This window comes from Dipodomys ordii, unplaced genomic scaffold, assembly GCF_000151885.1.
Source record: "Dipodomys ordii isolate 6190 unplaced genomic scaffold, Dord_2.0 Scaffold46, whole genome shotgun sequence".
NCBI lineage: Eukaryota > Metazoa > Chordata > Mammalia > Rodentia > Heteromyidae > Dipodomys > Dipodomys ordii.
This window is the reverse complement of record NW_012267262.1, coordinates 9,488,699-9,509,121: the sequence shown is the minus strand read 5'-3', so window position 1 is coordinate 9,509,121 and position 20,423 is coordinate 9,488,699. Positions and strand designations below refer to the sequence as shown.

Genomic DNA, 20,423 nt, shown 5'->3' with positions numbered 1-20,423 from the left:
GATTCCACTCCTCATTCATTAATAGCTTCCACCCTGGAGTGACAGTCTCCTGAAGTAAAAATTTCAGAGAATATCTGTCATGTTAGTGTTCCCTTACTGAGCCTTCAGAGTCACTCTGGTCCTGGAATCTTCTTCCATCATTTGTTGTAGAGAAAAATCAAAAGAGGAAGTGGAGCTGTAGCTCAAGTGGTAGAGTGCTAGCCTTGAGCTGAAGAGATGAGGGACAGGGCCCAGGTCCAGAGTTCAAGCCCCACAACCGACAAAAAAAAAAATCAAAAGAAACAACAACAACAACAAAAAGTTCCCTCACCTCCCAGGCTAAACAAAGCAAGACAAAATAAAACACACACAGAAGGCAAAACCCTCAAGTGAGAGTCCCACAAGTCACCCTGTAACGCAAACGACAAGGTTCGAAAGAAAGCAAGAATACTAACGCCAAATCCTTCCTACTATGGCATGAGAAATCTCTAGTATATGAGGTTAGCTGTGCAAAATTTACTACCACACACACATATATTCATTAAGTGAAGAGATTGGGGATTGAAATATGCCAAAGTAGCAAAACTGAAAGAAAACTGTTTGTGTTCATATATTTTTTTCTTCAACAAATCAGGTTGATCTATCATCTGATGAGGTTGAGAAAACTCTAAATTATTATGAAGAACGTCTGTTATCCTTACGGACAAAGGCTTGCCCGCCAACTATGGCTCACAAGGATGTGGCAGCTCTGAACCAGCAGTCAGTGAAGATAATTGCATACAGAAATGGGGAAGGATACCGCAATGGAAAGTTAATTGTGGCTAAAACATTCCCCATGGTAAGTGACTATCACTTAATGGTGCTTTGCATCGTCAGAGGTAATGATAGTGGTGAGAGAATGCAGTGAGGTGGAGTGATAAATGTCCTCAACCAGAGGCACCAATTCAAATTGATGAGATCAAGATCTCAGATTTTTAAAGGCATTCTTTTAAAAAGTTTATTTCTTTGAATACAGGCTTTTGGGAAGAAACAAAAATATGCCTGCAATTCTAGTGACTCAGAAGGCTGAAATCTGAAGATTTGGGTTCAAAACCAGACAAATCCATGAAAATCACATCTGGAAATAACCAGTAAAAGGCCAGAGGTGGAGGTATAGCTCAAGTGATAGTGTGCCAGCATTTAGAGAAAAAGCCAGGCAAGAGCACTAGGTCATGTAGTTAAGCACCACACTATGGCTTTTAGATTGGTGCAAAAGTGAAGATAAAACAATAATACCAAATTTCCTTCTTTCTTGTGAAGAACAGAGGCTTTTTCCTCTCATGTTTCCCAGGCCAGCTTCAAGTTTTATGCCACATGAATTCATAGTCTAAGAAATGTCACCTCCCTTATCAGCTGGGTCATTTAAACACATATTTATTGATAAAGCATCTCACTTCATGCTGAATGAGAGAATTGAGGAATGTGTTTGGAATGACTTTGGGTCTTCCTTTTAGGCTGTGTTGTCCTTGGGAGAGAGGAAAAGCACAGGCCAGCTTGGTCCTTCCATTGTCTCATGATAGTCTTGTTAAACGTTCTGGTCAATGTTTTCAATACACATTTTACAAAGATGTTACCTATAACATGGAATTACATACCAGGCTGTGCAAACAAACACACTCATACACACCTGTTCACTAATTCCTGTGATCAAAAAATGGATTTTTAAAGTAAGATATCTCTCTACATTGCATTATGTAAAGTATAAGAGTTAGTAACTCAAAGAATGGCTTTTATAAAGATCTTGGAAAAAATACTAACCTTCCATCCCACTTTCTATCTGTAAAACAGTGACAATAGTATAAGTCAGTTCTTGTTTAAAAATTTACTCATTTATTTAAAGCTGTCCATCCATCTGAAATACTGCAGCGTTAGACCTCATAGAGCAACAAAATGAAAGTCGATTTTTAAAAAAATTATTATCTTTAAGTAGTTGTGCAAAGAAGTTTCAGCAATGAAAGTAGATTTCTAGGTTAAAAACTTTTGACAAAATACTCACATGCTGCATATCTTTTGGCATGCATAACTGCTAAGTGAAATCTTCAGAGCTAAGAATTTTTACAGCTGGATAAGCCTGATGTTGCGGGATCAGGTAGGGCAACCATCAGACGCATCGCTATGTAACCAGCAAGATCACTCGGTTCTCGAATTTCTACTGTCTAAACATAAAGTCTTTCCCCAAATTTCTAAAATTGCAAGCTCTTTGTTATTCTTCTCAGGGCTGTTGTTGTCCATGTCAGTCCTTTACAGCTTGTGTTATATAGCTTCTTACAGAATGCATGGAACAACTTGGACTTAACAGAGCAGCCTCAAAAGTGTATACCAGAGATGGAACCACAATCCATTCTCTGCACGATTTAGTTTTATGGGCTCTAGAGGAAGCTTGTATCCAAAGATGCACTGAGGAACAGAAGAATGACAGAGCTCCTGTTGAAAGAGAAGAGAGCACTATTGAAAATATCGAAGGTTGGCTATAGTCTAACTCAGTTATTAGCTGGTTCTACTTACATGCAGCCATGAAAAAAGTTAATGTGATTTTTTTTTTCATTCAGTTTTCATTGTTAGAATTTTTCAATCCCAGTCAGCTACTTTGGTAAGTGATTCTGAGTATCAATATGATTCTCATAATGACTTTACCTTGCAAAAGAAGGAAAAGTAAAAATAATATAGGGGCTGGGAATGTGGCTTTGTGGTAGAGTGCTTGCCAAGCATACAGAAAGCCCTGGGTTTGATTCCTCAGTACCATATACACAGAAAACACCAGAAGTGGCTCAAGTGATACAGTGCTAGCCTTGAACAAAAACACCTCAGGGACAGTGCCCAGGCTCTGAGTTCAAGCCCCAGGCTGGCAAAAAATGTAAAATTTGACTTTAGCATAGAAAAAATGAATTCCATAAAATTATCAAAGTGATTTAGATAGTTTAGCTACTTCATGGATCATCTTTTGTTTCCAAATTCAGAAACAACAGCCAACTGACAGCATGTACGTAATCATTGTTAGACCAAATCTCCTCTTATTATTAGAAGAGAAAGACTCTAGCCATCTAACTCTCCTCTGTCTTGCTGTCTGCACTGCTTTTAACACCTGCCAGAAGCTTGAGTTGATGTCCCTTATTGAAAATCATAGTACAGCCTCTAATAAGGTGCATCTTTGTGGGTCTTGTTCTAATTTGAGAGGAGGGATTTGTATCTTAAAACACTTTAGTAATGAAATAAAATGATGCTAGTAGTGGAATCAGCAGAGCTTTCTTTGTGTGAGATTTCTATCCTTGATGTATTAAGAGGCTAACCAGATTTATGGTCTCTAATATTTGTATCTTCTATTTAAATAAAGTTTTTAATGAGATATTTTTCATAAACATTCTCAGAAGGCATGCTTTCCTTTATTCATTGAATATGTGTCATTTATTTTTCAGAAAACTCAATAATGAAAGCAAAAAACAAACTATTTCAAGGAACTGGGAAATCTGCTTGTTTGGATGGTGTAGATGAGGTTTTGCTCACCCTTGTTCTGAGAAATCCTATTGCCATCTGGGTATCTTGCGGTGAGCCATTTCTACCTCCAAATGGTGAGCTTCTTAGTTTGCATTCCTTCAAGGAAGTTTATAAAGAGAGAGAGAAACAAATTTTATGTCAGCATAAGAAAATGAATTAATAGGCAGAATGTCAACATAACATCACATTTATGCAAAAACACAGGCAGTCCATCAATTAATATATGCACAAGGATAGCAATGGTCTCATATTTGCACAATTGACTGCTTTTTCTTACTGGAATGGAGTATTCTGCGTGGAGAAATGTCTAATTTAGTTGATAAAGAGATCCTTGGTCTATAAGACTGAGAATAATGGTATACATTAGAAAATAACAAATGAGTTTAATTCACACTGAGGACGACCTGTCTACACATTTTCATTTTTAAGAATTGTACCCTTTAGGCACTAGGTGGATGTTTAAAAAATGAATGGGTTCCAAGCCAGGCTTTCATCACCTCCAAATAGTTTGTGGAAGTGGAAAATGAAATATGGCTATTGCATATGGTAAATCTATATAATAAAACAGCATCGCTCTTTTTCTCCCTCTGTTCCATAAAAAATGCCTTAAGCCCTGTCATCTTTCAAATGAGGTTTCTTTTTAATGACCCTTACCTTTTAATTACTTGTTTCTAATTGAATCAATTTCTTGAAGCAGAAAGTTCTTTATAAATTATTGGTGTTCATGATAAATGTTGTTGATAAAGGAATGCAAGATAAAATATCACGCATTTTTTTATATTAGCTTTACAGAAAGCAGAAAAAGAAGAGAAACGAAACTGGCTGAAAAAGGACAAACTTTTGGCTGATTTAGATACCATGAAACACAAAATGAGACAGTTAAAAGGTCAGTATGAACTAAACTATACATCTCCATGTTTAACTCTAAATATAAGCTTGCTTGCTGATGGTTATTTCTACAATTACCTATGAATGTCTTATTTAACCAGTAATTATTGTTTAACTATTGCCCTACATTAATTCCCATGAGCAAATTCTGAAATCTATTGGATTTTTAAAAGCATAACCTTTCACCGTTAACTTAATATTTGCAAACTTTATATTAAACGAAATGCTAAATAACATATAAACATTAAAAATGATGACAATATCTCTTAGTGCTTGTGAAGTAAGCCCCGACTTAACATTTTATGAATTCTATGGGTTTTAGTTATTTTTTTAACCCGACTGACTTCAGTATTGCTGGTAAGAAGTTGTGTTTGTACTTTTCCTGAGTTTGCTTTTGCTTTAAATAACTGGGATGAGGAAGCGCTGAAATCCTCAAAATTTGGTTTCAATATCTCAAAGACCCCTCTTTTTTCAAGCAGCCTAATACACATTAGTCATAGCAAAAAAAATCTGTTGTTATGTGTCTTCTTTGTACTTTTTGTCAGGAAGTCTCAATGCTGACATTATATTACCTAAACACTTGAATTACAAGTGAGTTTTTGAGAATCTCTTTGTAATAGAAAGGATACCCTATAGACTTAAGTCTAAGAGTCAACACCTTTTGTAATTCAACTTCTAAATAGGTGTACTCTCTTGTAGTCTTAGTAAATAACCTAAACATTTCTAAATGCAGAAGACAACTCTGGTTTGAAATGGTCCTTATGAAATTCTTACCAAAGGAATGATGGTAGAGTTCAAGTAAAGGCATCTATTACTACTCAAAAAATCCTCTATTCCTACAGGTAGACATTAAATGTTGGGGATATCCAAAACTAAGGCTTTTATATCCTTCACTTCAACACCTCTTTGTTTCCTCCAGCAGTGGATTCTACTGTCATCCATCCATATGCTCTTTCACAGAAACACTGGAGTCATTCTTGGTATCTCCCTCTCTGTCTCCTTCCTCAACAACTATTTGGAAGTCTTATTAATTTGATTTGTGAGATTGATCTCACATGAATTCTAACCTCTACATCTCTACTCTCAGTATCCAGCTTTAAGCTTATATCATGTGTTCCCTAGATTACTGGAACAGCTTTTTTTGACTCCTCTTCCTGCTTCCAGTCTTGGCAATACTTTTCCTTATAGTGGTGATATTCTGAAGTTGTAATGAACAAGCAGAAATATGGGTGATATAGTATTTCATGAATAAAATCTTTCAAGCATCCCTAGCATCTTTAGGACAAGGCTGAAATCCCATGTGGTAGCCTGTTTCCTGACAAGGCAGCCATTTTCCATCATGGGGTCTGAAACTCAGGAGTGCAGAATAAGCCAACGCATCACCTTTGTTACTTATAAAGATAACGCTGTTTAGTATGAGAGTTCCAGCTCTCAGCTGGATGGATTCCCTCTTCCAGACACTGCAGAAGCTGAACAAGGGTGGGTCTCTCAACAAAGGAGGGCCATGAGGAGAACTGTCCAGGTTGAGACATAAGTGAAAGAATAGTAAAACACTTGTTACGCAGCTTCCAGGAAAAAAAAGGTAAAAAGGGGCCAAAGTATTTAGCTTATTTTTCCTAGTTTTCACTTTGCAATATCAGCAAGGCTCTATCCACATGAAATGATACCTTAGGAGTAGGGAAGAGGCATGCTCCATTATTTGTTAGCTATTATCATGACTATCGATGATCTCATGTGAAATAGCATAGGATATATGGGCAAAAGTAACAATAAAATAAAATAATGCATATGCCAGTTTTTTCTTTGTTTTAATTTATGATATTCGTACCTACATAAATAACAGATTATTATAAAAACCTTTCCCAAACCGAAACCTTTTCTGATGGAGTATCTTCATAAGACTTACGGTGCAATTGTATTCATTTGCTGAAGACCATTAGAAACAGGTTGACAAAAAATAAATCGTGCATAATATATTTTCATGGTTCTTATAATTAGTCTCTGGCTCTCAATAGTATGAATAGTAAACAATTGCTGAACTCTCTTTAATTGAAGAAAATTTTAATGCTGAGGATGCCTTATAAATAACGTACTTGTTGCAATATTATCCATTAAAAGTTATAACATCATAAATTAATGTCATCTGTATTCCATGAATAAAGTTAGTAAAAACTATAGTTAGTATGAATTTGTGTTACGGAGCCACTGTGGTGTTTTGCAAAGTACTTTAGCTAGTAGTATTAACACTAAAACTCATTGGCTGATTGATTCAGTTGCTTTTTTCCCACCTTCAAAAATTGTATGTGAGTGATGTTGAAGTACATGTAGTTCTGGTTTCCTTGAAAAGTCACTGCTGCCATGTATTTTTATTGCTGGGTCTATTTGCATAAACTTGACTTATAAGACACAAATTGTTTATCCTTTGCAAATAATAGATTATTTCCAAGAGTTTTGTTTTTAGCCTTGTCTGAAAACATATACAGTAAGAGTACCTTGTCAACAAAACTGAGATTCACCTTCCTTTTAAAAATTAAATTTATTGGGCCTGGGAAGATGGCTCAGTGGTAGAGTGCTCGCCTTGAGCTGAAGAGCTGAGGGACAGTGCCCAGGCCCAGAGTTCAGGCCCCACAACTGACAAAAAATAAATTAAATTAATTTATTTTTATTACCTGTAAATAGGTGCACAAAGGGGTTTCAATTCAACATATGCCAATTTATGGCTTCAGTGCATCTTGATCAGTGTCCAGTGTCACTCTATCATTCGCCTCTCCATCTATCTCAACCTCACTCATCTCAACTCTTTTGAATAATTAATCGACAGCTTAACAAAATAAATACCAGAAAGCTGAAATATGTGTTGTCCAAGGGTATTTGGGATAGAATGGTGACAGGAATGGTGGGTGAATACAATCACCTTCCTTTGAATAGTCCTCCCTCAAAGCTGGTGTTCTACCACACGAGCCATGCTTCTAGTCCTTATTTTCACCCTAACTCTTACTTTCACAAAGATGTCTTTGCTGACAGCTTGGATGAGATCAATGTCCCCAGGTATGTTCTCTGCAAGACCCTATTACACAGCCCAGTTGCAACCTATAGCAACAATCATTTTCTTGACATCTGTTTTCCCTACCAAACTTGAGATATGGACTCTCTCAAAGATGTTTGTGTTTGCATCATTCAATACAATTCCTGACCCACAGTTATTATTTCTGGAAGGATTATACAAGATAAAACATTACTTTTAGTTGAGAAATTTATATCTCAGTAGGAGATTCAAGGCCAACTATATCTTCAACACAGAACAAGAAAATCATTTCATAAGTGTGACTTTTTAAACCTCTTTTATAATGATTTTAAGTGGTCTTCTTGAAAGAATGCATAAATTTGAATCACTACTCTTATTAAATTATGTCTGTGATATTCCAGAATATAGTATTCCAATAAATATTTTCTCTCACCACAGCTTCTTAATAGCATAAAGGGCGCAGTAGAGGTGTCAGAAACTAATTGTGCTCACAGGGTATTATTAGCTAGGAAAAAAAAAGGGTTCTTGTCTCTTGGGTTAATATTATTTTAGAAATACTTAATCCCCAGGCTGCTAAGCTAATTGTGGGGGAAAGGCTTATTATTAGCAAAGAGAACAAAACATATGTTCGAAGACTGGAAGAGATGATGGGGACTAAATAAGGTCATGAATTCTATTTGACTAAATTAACTGCTGAACTGTAACGTGCAAGCAAGGCTGGGGCCAGGGTGGAAGTCAGTGTGTTATCCTTCTTTCCCATCTGTGAAGTGAGTGTGCCTATCCTGGCCATTTACTGCCTCAAGCTCCCATAGGAAGAGGTATTGTTAAGTATTATTACCTTAGGCATCTTTGCTTTTATGATATTTTAATAGTTTAGCCTATGCTCCTGGACGGAATAATTTATAGACAGAGAGCTGAACCAATTTATTTGAAAGTTGAAGACCTGTCATCAGAAACAACCATTTCTAGAAATGTTTTCCCTCCCTAGGGCGGCGAGTAGCAACACGTCAACCAGCCACCATGGTTCCCACCAAAAGCCCTGCTCAGCCGGTGGTGGTAGAAGGTGGCTGGACAGAACAGACTCCAGAGGAAATTAAACTCATGGAACTTATAAGGCTGACAGAGGTATGCTTTCTAGGATTCCAGACCCTAAAGTCTCTGCCACCTTTTATAAGAATTTAGAAGTGCAATCTGGAATTTTAAAATGATGCTATTAATACAGTCTTAGCATCTGGTCAGTTATGACCATAGGAGCATATGCCAAGCCTTGAAATTGGCATTTGGAGAGTAACTATGAAAGAGACAAGCCAGCTCATATGAAAATCTGTTGTGTTTGAATGGAGACCAGAAATTATGACCTTAGCAAAGAAGAGAAAAAGGCCCAAAGGATCTGTAGAAAAGTAATTACAATAAGTGTAGTCAAGTTGAGCCTGATGGCTTCATTGCTCATTGCTCCTGAGGGTATGTCTCAATATGTAAAAGGAGCAAGGAGCAAAATACTAATTGCAATGGAGACATTCAAAAGTGAGGTATTGAAAAAGTGGTTTCTGTCCAAGTGGTTAATCAGTCAGGATTGCCAGGCATAAAAACGTTGAAAAGAGAAAGGTCAGCTATTGAGAGAGGACTGGGGATAGAGACCAGGGAAACCTTTTACTTTGTGAAGTTTTTCATCAAATGCTATGTTCCTATTTAATAGGTTTCCTCAAATTCCTAAAATACGTTCAACCTAAATGTTAGGCATGTGCCTAAGTCAAGGTTACTAGAAAAAAATAAATTGACATTGCTAGAAATATGACTTCTTGCCAAGTTAAAAAGGATAAATCACTGACCAGGGAGTGAATGCAAAGCATTGAACTGCTTGAAGTCGGATGAAAAGCTGCCTGGCAGGGATCTGGCAAAGTAGAAGAGTGACTGCTGAATTTTAAAAGATAGCAAGTAAGGATTTAAACAACACTCATGTCCAATACCTCAAGAATGATTTTGTTTTTAGTTAAAGGAAATGATGTTGTGATTCTAAATCAAAAACTCATTTGTGAGATGCAGAGAAATCTCTCAGTAGGAGAAACAGCGTGCAGAAATCTAGAAACACATCTGCCTTCATGTCTCCAAATTATAAATGAAAGTTCAATGCTTGCCAAAACGATGGCCTTCTTATTATTACCCCACTGATTGTTGATGTCTTTAATGTTTCATTGAAGCAAGAGGAATTTATCAGCGAGTCTGTAACAGGAGAGGTTAATGCATTTCATTGTTGCTTCGAAAAATCTCCTATAATACCCTATTATAGCATATTGAATTTACAAGGTATTTCTGGTGTGTATCACATTCCTTGCATACATTAAATAGTTCTCCAGGTGTGGTATCCTTTGGGATTTTCTTGACAGGCACATCTTTCTGAGGTCCAAGAACTACAATCCAAACCAAAGTCTCCAACTGTGACCAAACGTAACGCAATCCAGCAGAGCAGCCTGTACAAACAACCCAACACCAAACGAGTTTGGGCTTATATGAATGGACAATCTCCTGAAGATGGCACCTTTGCCTGGGGCAAAAGTATTTCAGAGGTAAATTTCATGTGAAAGGGGCCCAATAGGCCTGCATTTCAGTCTACCCCTGACAATATTACATCTTTAGATCTACAATTTACTTCTCTGAGCTTTACTTTCTCACCTGGGAAATGGGCACAGTAACCTTCTGTTTGGGTTGGCCTGGTTAAGAATTGAACTTGTATGAAAGCAAAATGAAATGTGAAAACTTGGAAAAAATTATATTAAGTGAAGTAAGCCAGGCCCAAAGAAACATAGGTCCCATGGTTTCCCTTATTTGCAATATCTAGTATATGTATGTTAGGAAAATGAACCCTTAGATATGTATTTTAATGTTTTTTTCTTTCATGCATGTGTTTCTAACACATTTATAAGATTACTTCCTTGTTGCTTTCTATGTCCCTCCCCCACAGTATAACCCCTGCTTTCACTATATTTGATGTCAGTATAACTTGTGGAGGAGATGGGGAAAAACAAGTCGTTTAAAGATACAGGTGGAGACCTGTTGCAACAATGAGAAGTACAAGTTGTCATGTCAAAAACGAACTTGACAACGTCGGTGCGGGGGGGTGGGGTGGGCTGTGGGTTGAACTCAGGGTCTGTGCTTGCTAAGCAGGTACGTGCTTTAATACTTGAGTCACAGTCTTTTTAATATTTTCTTTGTCATTTTTCAGACAGGTTATTGTATTTTTATCTTAGGCCAGTCTCAGACTGTCATCTTCCTACCTCTCTGGTGTAGCTGGGATTACAAGCACACACCATTACACCCAATCTTTGACATTTTGTCTTTAAATGAAAATTTTAATCACATAAAAAGGGATTCTGGAAGTTTTTCTGAAACAAAATTTCCGTTGCGGTGATATTTCAAATAGTATTTAGTCCTTTTAGCTCACAGCTAGCACTTTACCATTTGAACTAGGTTTCCAGTTTCAGCTTTTTGCTAATTAATTGAAGACAGATTTCTCAGATTTATCTGTCCAGGCTGGCTTTGAACCTTGATCCTTAGATCGCAGCCTCCTAAGTAGTCTGGTGCTTGGAGATTGTGCTTGGTTTGAGAAAAGAGTGCATTATATATGCGATTATACATTTTATCTTCATCCTTTAAATGACTACCTTACTTAAATTTAATTACCTTCTTCTAGCTGGCTCTATATTCAAATGCAGTTACAGTGGATGCTAAGGCTTCAGTCTGACTCTCAAGAGGACAGAATTCAGTCCATAACACTATTCCAGACTGAAGTGCTTGAACTTCTGCTTGTTTCTGAATAAAGTCATGGCATGTGAGATAAAAGGCGTCTTGATATAGAAAAGATATTAAGATATTTGCTTTATTACAAACCAGTTTTTTCCCAGTCTTTTCCTTTGTCATGCCTTGTATTTCTGTTTAGGGACTTGCAGGATATTCTTGGTTGTAAGTTAGAAATATGTGCTTCCAGACTCTCCAGCTGTAAAGAACACTTCTGGAGAAGGAACTGTGCATTTGGACCAGCTGGCAGCATATAGGGGTAGAGTGTAGATTTCCCTGGGAGGGATCTGATTAATGACACTGAAGGTGGTGAAAGTTTCAATGGTGGATACTTTTGGTTGAAGAATCAGAAAGAGGCACCTTTCAGAGTTCTTCTCTTCCCCTTCTATAATGAAACCCCTAGATGTTATTCGAATCCCGCCCAATGCAGGTTTGCTCTCAACTGCTCTCACTACTGCAGCTATTCTAGATGATTTGGTCTTATTCTTCCCATTTTACTCTTTGAACATGGCTATGGCTGTTCTTAGCTCCAACTGTGGTTGGCTCATCAGTCATCAAAGTACCCAGGCAGCCCTCTGTCTAGGGTTAGTGGCTCTCTCTTCAGGACCAATGTGTGTTTCTGTGTGCTTGCCCAAACCCTTCTTAGTCTGAAGCATTTGTTTTCTCTCTGCCCTGTGATATCTTTTTGATTCCATGGGATCTCAAAATCACTGTGTTCTTTCTCTGCAGAGGAACAGTCGTAAATGATTGAACAAAAATGCATGAAAGAAACACAGGTAATTTTGATTTGGATCAGCAAATATCTCATGTCCACAGCGAGCATGAAGTGGTTTCATAAGGCCCCTGAAACCCTACTCTGAAAATATTTGTTCTATGAAAACTAAACTTGTAAAATAGACTGTGGGTGAGGAATTATTCATAGACATTGTTCCTTTACTGTGAACTTTATCATAAAAATTGTAAGTCTGATCTCTCTCTTTCTTTTTCTTTCCTTCTTTCTTTCTTTCTTTCCTTCCTTCCTTCCTTCCTTCCTTCCTTCCTTCCTTCCTTTCTTTTCTTTCTCTTTAAAAATAATACTTGAGTAAACATTTGAAACACTAAGCATTAAGAATATCTTTAAAGATCATAAGCTGACCTATCTTAGAACCTGTTCTATCTATTCTGTTCTATTCTGATCAATATTCCACCACTGAATTTTCTAAATGTCTATTTTGGGCAACCATGAGAACTATTAATGTTTTAAACTTTATTTTATATTTGGTTATTTTATTTAATACTCATGTGTTATTACTTATTTCATTTGATTTATCTAAGTTTTCTAAGAAAAGAATCATATTACATGTTCACATGATAATTTTGCCTATTCCTTTAGGTGAATTATTTCTCTTGTTCTGATTTTATTGTTTATTATAAGAGTTTATATATCTTTATTATAATTTATTTTTGTTATAATAATTATAAACATAAAAATATAAATAAATGAACCTATGAGAGATCAGAAGAAAAGTTTTCTCATTTTTCTTTATTTTGTTTACTTCCTTTATTGATATTGCTTAAGCTTTTTATTTTATGTATATGAAGACTTAAAATAATTTATTCCATGTTTTCTGATTTTTTTTGTGGCAGGTATCTCATGTTTTGGAAATTGTAATGATTAATACTAGTCATTTTATATTATGACTTCCCAATAATAGGGAATTTGACTCAATTTTTAAACAATTTGAAATAGATGATGTATATTCTGGGCTTTGTATACAGGAGCTTTTTACTGTAATTCATTACTTGGCTGGTTGTAAACTTCTAGTATCCTGTTTAAATGTTAGTTATTTTTCCATTAAATTTTGCTTTGTCCTAGATCAATCTATATGATCTCAAAATGGTTCTTTATTTGGGAGAGAAAAAAAAAGTTTTCTTCTATTTTTAAAGTAATTGCTTTCTTAATTTATTGTGGCTTTATTTCCAGTAACCATAATATTGTGTACATTTGATAGCCGATGTCTTGATATTCCAGATGTTTAACTCTCATAAATTTGCCTCTAGTACTTTCTTTGCATCCTCGGAGAATTTTCTCTATCTAGCTCTCTCTAATACTTATTTGATTTTCTGTAATACAGAAGCTTTTGTTTTCCCTCCCTGCCTCATTTCATGCAAATTTCCCCTTGTTCCAATTTAGTGCCATCTCTTCTCTTACTGTGTGGCCTTGGTGGTCATATCTAACCTCTCCATTGTCTATTTTTCTCATCATTCAGAGGAGGATAACAATTATTTCTATGGGATAAAATTAGATTGTCCTTGAGAACTTTTAGCAATGCGCCAGGTCTATAGAAATGTTACAGTCCATTTGAGCTGTTATCATAGTTATAATCATTGTTGTCATTATCATCTCTGCCTTCTTTTCTACAACATTCTTTCCCTTTTAGACATTGTCATCTCATTTTTCTAGGGCATGTGTTTATGGGAGCCATGTTATACTAAATTTGACTGGCGCACAACTGAATTGTACTAGTGATGTAACCATGTTCCAAAATCTTCACTGCCAGGACAATGTACCATTTTTATGTGGTCAAATGCTTACATAAGCCTCACATTATCGCTACTGGCAATTTTTCTTCTTAACCTTTTGGTATTCTCTTTGGTCACCCCAAATATCTACTAGGAAGTGGTTAGAGTCCTCTCCTGAGGGTTTGGTTCATATACACATATTCAGTCCAATTGCTGCTGACTAGCTATTGCTTAGCAGGTGGAGTAGAACTGCTTTGAAGGCGACATCCTTCTTTTCTATCCCACTCCATGGAAGGGAATGTAATCTTGGATGAATTTGACCATTATTCAGTTTATATCATTTACCTCCAAACCAAAGTAATGGGTGAAAAACTATACTGATTCAATTGCATTACCCTACCACATTTTCTATCTTGATTCATATTTCTAATTTATTTTGCAGATGCAAGGTAACATCCAATGCCCAATCGATCTGTCCGTGGCACGTTGCATTGTTGTGCATTGTAGCCTTCAAATAGATGCATAGACAGAAGTATTACTAGTGGTTTTGGAACTGAGTGGACCTGCCCCTGCATTTTGGGGAAAATAAGCTTCTGGCTCTCTGATAAATCAAAGTTTTACAGGCAAAATGTACAGACACCACACGTTGTCTTCTTGCTTGCATTGATTGTATTGTCTTAAAGCCTTACTCACATTTTTTTAATGGAATTGTTTTCAGGGGTCAGGCAACACAGTGGCTAATCTTTCTAGTGCAATTGACATTGTATCTGTTCATATGCTATCATGAATACTGCAAGAAAAACTGAGAGAAGCTGGAATAGGTCCTTGTAGGTGTTTATAAATTTTATAAAAATTAAATTCATGTAGTTAAAAAGGCTTAAATCCAAACTTTTATGTGTATTTATTTTCTTTCATAGTCATTACCATACTTATTTGAAGACTACACAGAGGCAGACGTGGGTCTCCTCACCTTTTGTCATTCTAGCTTCTTGCTCATAGAAAGAAAGGAAAAAAGAAAGGAAGAAAGAGAAAGAGAAAAAGGAAGAGAAAGAAAAAAGGAAGGAAAAAAGGATGGAAAAAAGGAAAGAAGGGATGCAAGGAAGAAAGGAAGCACTAAGTTATTTTATGATGTCTAGATTCTCAGTCCAGGAGTTATTATACTTGGGGATTTCTCAGACAGTAAGGTGTGTTCTTCCATGGAAAAATACAGCCACAAAATAGTTCATGGAAGATCCTCTTTATTTAAGCACTATAGGGAATATCATAGTCCTTCTATATCATTCCTTCTATACCTGTTCCTTGCTGTTGTGAGTAAATATTCGAATATTCAAATTAAGACAATTGTTCTCCTAAGACAGTTGATTTCGTTCATATTATATATTTCAGCTACTTGACAATTGCTCCTCTCGGCTCAAAACTCCCCACCCAGCCAGAACCCTGTACACCCCAAGTGGAAAGCTGATTCAGTCATGGGGCGACGTAGAACGAGACATGATCATATGTGTGTCTACAGGACATGGTTTTATATCCCAAAGAGGTATGGCTAGAGCTTTCTTTCCCATCAAGGTTTTCAAGAACTAAAAAAAGAGAAAGAATTGAACTCTGTATCCTGTTATTGCAACTTTCAATAATTGTACTCCTCATTGCTCCTCTATCATGTTATAAAATCCCAATTTACAGTGTCTATGTGCCCGAATATTATATTAACGTTGTTCTAATAAACCTCAAATTTCAGTTAGTCTGAGCCTTCCCCAGGCTATTTTGTAGAAATACTTAGGAGAGTCTCATTTTAAAATATTTTCTTACCCATCCTGAGGAAAGTAAGGCTCCAACGATTTCCTACTTTTCAAACATATGTTTTAAACAATATCTTGTTAATACAAATGCTTTAGTAATGAGTAAATATATGCTAGGCTTATTATCTTGTTCTGTTCCTTAACCATTTTCTTTGATAAATAGCAGAAATGGAAAGAACATTTTTGTCTTGTTTATGCTGAGAAATGTAATCCCTTTCCAATAAGTAGGTATATATTAACAAAGACACAATTTTCAGGAAATTCCATAGAACTTTATTTTTACTTTAAGTAAGAAATTAAAAGATTAGGGAGTGAATCACCTGACATTCCAATAATAAAAAAATCCTAGAATTTTTATCTTTTTAAAAGGTACTATGAAATCATCATTACCTTATATATAAGGGAGTGATCCAGATACATTTAATATAGTCATATTTTTACATTTATCATGGAGACAAATAGTATAAGAATGAAGATAAAAAATGAGGAGAAAAGGTTTATTGGCATGTCTGGCATTGTTCTGAGGATTGCCCTAAATATTTCTTTTGCATCGTCCTTATCACAGACAGGCTCCAGTCTGAATTATTTGCTCTGCTCTTCTTATTGTCCATTATCACCCATCATTCCAGCTCTTGGTGATCCTTCTAAGTAGCCCTCTTGGTTGCTTAGAAGAATTCCCATCCTCAGTAAGTATGAATTGACAGCTTTCCCTGTGAATATTCCAGGCTTCCTTTCCTGGAAGAATTTTCAGTCTATCTGAGAAGATGCGCACACTTGAAATGAAGTCAGTTGAAAAGTAGACACATAAATGGTTCAGTAAGAAGCCTTGCTTAGTCCCTTCATTATGCTTAGTCTTTCTTAGGACAAGCTTCTGTTACCTGTACTCTACTCTCCTTGCCATATTGTGTTCACTAGGCCTATCTGATAAATAAAGCTAATTATGTGTCAGGCAGATTCGCTGAAAGGCTGCCCAAACCACAGAATGGGCTGCTTTCCCAGAAACAAGCCTGCCACCAGTGAAACCCTCTCTCACTGCTCCATGTTCACTCTGCGGGCTTGGGAACGAGTCTCTGTAGACAAATGTTCATCTCTGCATCTTCTGTTCTGTGAACATACTCACAACTACGCTGTGAAAGACAATTCCTTTCCTATGAAAGTAGACACCTCACTATATTCTTCATCATGAAAGGATTAGTCATTTTCCTCCACTTGTCTACGTTCTTCCCAAAGAGGCTTATGTATTTTAGAAAATATTATTGATTTCCAAGTCTAATTCTATTGTTCTTCAGAAACTTACTAAATTTTTCCTAAAAGACCATTAAAAACAATCTTATGATAGAAATCTAAATACTCAAAAGGCTTTAGAAGAAGGATACAAGAGAAATGCTATTTACATGTATGTACTTATTGAAAGACATCTAAACAATTTCTCATTCCATATATGATTATTTTTTATGTCCTGGCTGAAGTATGTAGTTAGAAAATAAGACTGCCTAGGAGTTTGAAGACTAAACTTGCCATGATTATTTATGATTTTGAAACAAATTTAGCAGGTGGAAGTTAGTCATCAAACAATCACATTGCATTTCTGAAAATGAATCTGGAAAAACAAACCAGATGATATTAGAATGATTTTTTTCATACAAACACTAAATGAAACTGAGAAAATTTGAATGCTGTTTGCATTTCGGTTTTCTTTTTTAGTGGGAGGGTTTGCCCTTCCATGCCATAAAAATCCAAAGACTCTTAACATATATCTTCTGTGATGAGCAAGTCAACTGTGTAAAGAGAGACCGGAGTGGGAGGGATCTTCAAGGTTTTCATCATCCTGGACTTTTAATTATTTTTAGTAAATTCACTGACTTGTTTCCTCAAAGCTTTTCTTTTTATTTTTTTTTAACAGAGTTAAAGCAACTGACAGAGATGAGAGCAAATTACGCCAGAACCCGAAGGCAGCAAGGTCCTCAAGCCACAGACATTGTGATATCACCACCCACAAAGCTACTATCTCTGTCATATCTATAAAATTAATTTCAATCAGAACCATCCTATTTGTGTATTTTGCTAGTATAGCTATATTTACATATTCATATACTTTTTATATACTTGTTATGGTATGATGATTATCCCTTTTAATTTCATACACTATCTCTCCTTCTCTGTCTCTGTCTCTCTCTGTCTCTGTCTCTCTCTCTTTGGAATCTCTGGGACTTTAACCCGCTACAAGGTAGGCAAGTGTTCTATCACTGAGCACACTCCCAGGCCCTCACACAGTTTCCTTCCATATTTTACACCAGAGTTTCATTGACTGCTTCAAATATGTTCCCGGAAAGGTGATGAAACCACTAAAAGTAATACCAGTAAAATAACTTAATTTAGGGAGCACTTTGTTCCATGAAAAAATGGAAACTATTTGTTATTAAAATATAATTTATCAGGGTCAAGTAACATATACACCCATACATATATTATGCATATATACAGGTATATATACAGCTATACACAAATATATGTGTGTATGTAGATACACGCAAAAATACTTGATAGTTTATTTTAGACCATTTGACCACCAAACCCGAAATTGAATCCCAGGTGGCATTTTTCTGGCACCCTATATTTGCCAAACTTCTTGTTAAAAATACCACATATACCCCATAAAAGGTAAGTCATCATGTTTTGCTAAATAAGCCAGACTCAGACAGACAAATATTGCTTGTTTTCTATGTCATGTAGAATCTAGACCTAAACACTTCAAAACAAAACAAAAATAAGAACATGAATATAAGATAGGCACTATTGTGGAAATATAGCAACGAGGAAGGCAAAGAAGAAGGTGGTGGGATGAATACGACTTGAGTACATTATATGCATTCAGTAAAATAGAATGAAATACATTAAAATTATTTTTAGAGTATGGGTAGAGAGGAATAAAAAAGAGTAATTGGAGGGTAGTCATTCATTTTACACATATATGCAAATATCATAGTGAGCAATGTTGTACACTTTAAAAAATAATAAAACTAAAAAAAATATCTGAAGGACCTGATGGCTGATTGCTTTATCAATTGGTATTTTCTCTTCAGTTTTCCCATGCAAGCCCCTTTCTGAGGCACAGTTCTTGAAAGTGAAGCTGGATGATTTCCTTTTATTATGATGATTTTCTCTCTCTTTCTCTGTGTGTGTTTGTGGGGGGGGTGTCTTGGGGCTTGAAATCAGGACCTCACTTTTGGGAGGCAGGAACTCTTATCACCTAAGTCACATATCCCAATCTTCTTCTGCTTTTTTTATTTTTCAGATAATTTTCTTGTTTTTGTCTGGGGCCAGCCTCAGATCACAGTACAATACCTATGCTTTCCACATAGCTTGGATTACAGGCATGCAGCACCACGCCTAGCTGGATAATTTCTCATGGATGGTCAGAAACCAGAATTCATAGACTGCATCCTCCATACAAAAATGTAGAGAGGAAAAATTATATGCAACATTTGAAAGAAAAAATCATCTAAGGGTCAATATTTTTAAAAAGGAGATCTTGTCTTAGATATCAGTTCTATAGGACACAAAGAATTTATCTGAAAAGAAAAGAACCATTATATATGTATTTAAAACAGTGACACATCAGCATTTGGTTCTGCTTCTGATAGGAATTTTCCACAGGAAAGCTCTTCCTCTCTGTTTTCTTCTGAATGCCACTCACAGTTCTGCCTGAATATAAATTGCAGCCTGGCTAGGTGTGTACAGAATGGCTCAGCTGGGCTTGCTCTTCAATCCTCCACTTTAATGTGATGGAGGAAGGCAATATATCATTTTTACTGAAGGGGGCTCTTGGTAATCGCTGCAAAAGGTCTGGTATTTACTTCCAGTCTGCAAATCAGTAGGCCTGCATGAATAAATTCCTGTTGCTTTTGTACAGCAAAAAGCAAAACACCACAGAGGTGGAATTTCACGTGTTACATAAACGACAATTTTGTCTTTCACAAACATTTTTTTGTTGTGTGACACTACAGATGTGAAGACAATACATAGACAATACCCATAGAAGACAATGAATGCTCAACACACGATTGTGTGGTGTGTACGTGTTGCTTTTTGATGATAACAAACTGACATGTTGAATTGAAACCCTTTGTACAGCTAGTTAAGTATAATCAAATGAGTGGGTAAATAAATGAAAGGAAATTGAAACAAGAAGAGTTAAGAAACTTGCTCACAGTCAGAAAGTGAGATAACAGGTTTCTTAGCAGATGATATTTTCTTTAGAATGAGCTCAATGGTGATCTCATTAAAGCCAACTTTTTTTTTGTAAGCACAAAATTCCTTGAAAACACTTGTATTTCTCTAGATGTAAAAAGCACCTTTCATTTTCCTGCCTGGAAAAAGTTGACTTGTTATGAAAAATGGCATAATTTCACCCTGGATCAAATGTGCAAATTCTTGTGAAGTCTTCACTGTTGCATGTGAATACGCCTGAAGCGAAAATTGCTAATATCACACAATGCTGTATCAAGCACCGGGAGACATAAGGCAAAAGTCTTAAGTGAACTTTTCTATTACTAGTAAATGGGATTTTAGATGTAATATAACAGTCATCAACACATTACATTTTGCCAGCGACACTTCTTTTGTAGATGAGAGCTTGTCGGGCTACTTCGGCAGTCCATAGCCACTTCTAACTTAGACTAAGAACAGCCCAGTCTTCCCTTATTACCCTGCCTCTGGTTGGCTGGAGGAGGATTGGAGAACAGTTTACCATCAGCGAGACTATAGGATAGGATTATCGCAATCCTGTTTAGCCCTTCCTAGGATTTTAATAAACCCAATAATTTCCTTTGGGAACATGTTGATCAAATTTGAGTCAGCCTCGTATATATATATATATATATATATATATATATATATATATATATATA

The 20,423-nt window shown here is 36.1% G+C and overlaps 1 protein-coding gene across 1 annotated transcript in view; it reads left to right on the top strand.

Annotated features, from left to right (window-relative positions):
- Dcdc5 (doublecortin domain containing 5) overlaps positions 1 to 17,538 on the top strand; it is a 129,029-nt gene extending 111,491 nt beyond the window's left edge. Inside the window, exons 12-19 of the mRNA XM_013019609.1 lie at positions 614 to 817; positions 2,280 to 2,481; positions 3,432 to 3,584; positions 4,295 to 4,396; positions 8,412 to 8,548; positions 9,808 to 9,987; positions 15,104 to 15,254; positions 17,417 to 17,538. Coding sequence (XP_012875063.1) covers positions 614 to 817; positions 2,280 to 2,481; positions 3,432 to 3,584; positions 4,295 to 4,396; positions 8,412 to 8,548; positions 9,808 to 9,987; positions 15,104 to 15,254; positions 17,417 to 17,538 — 1,251 coding nt within the window. The remainder of the gene's footprint in view (positions 1 to 613; positions 818 to 2,279; positions 2,482 to 3,431; positions 3,585 to 4,294; positions 4,397 to 8,411; positions 8,549 to 9,807; positions 9,988 to 15,103; positions 15,255 to 17,416) is intronic.
- The last annotated feature ends 2,885 nt before the right edge of the window (positions 17,539 to 20,423 follow it).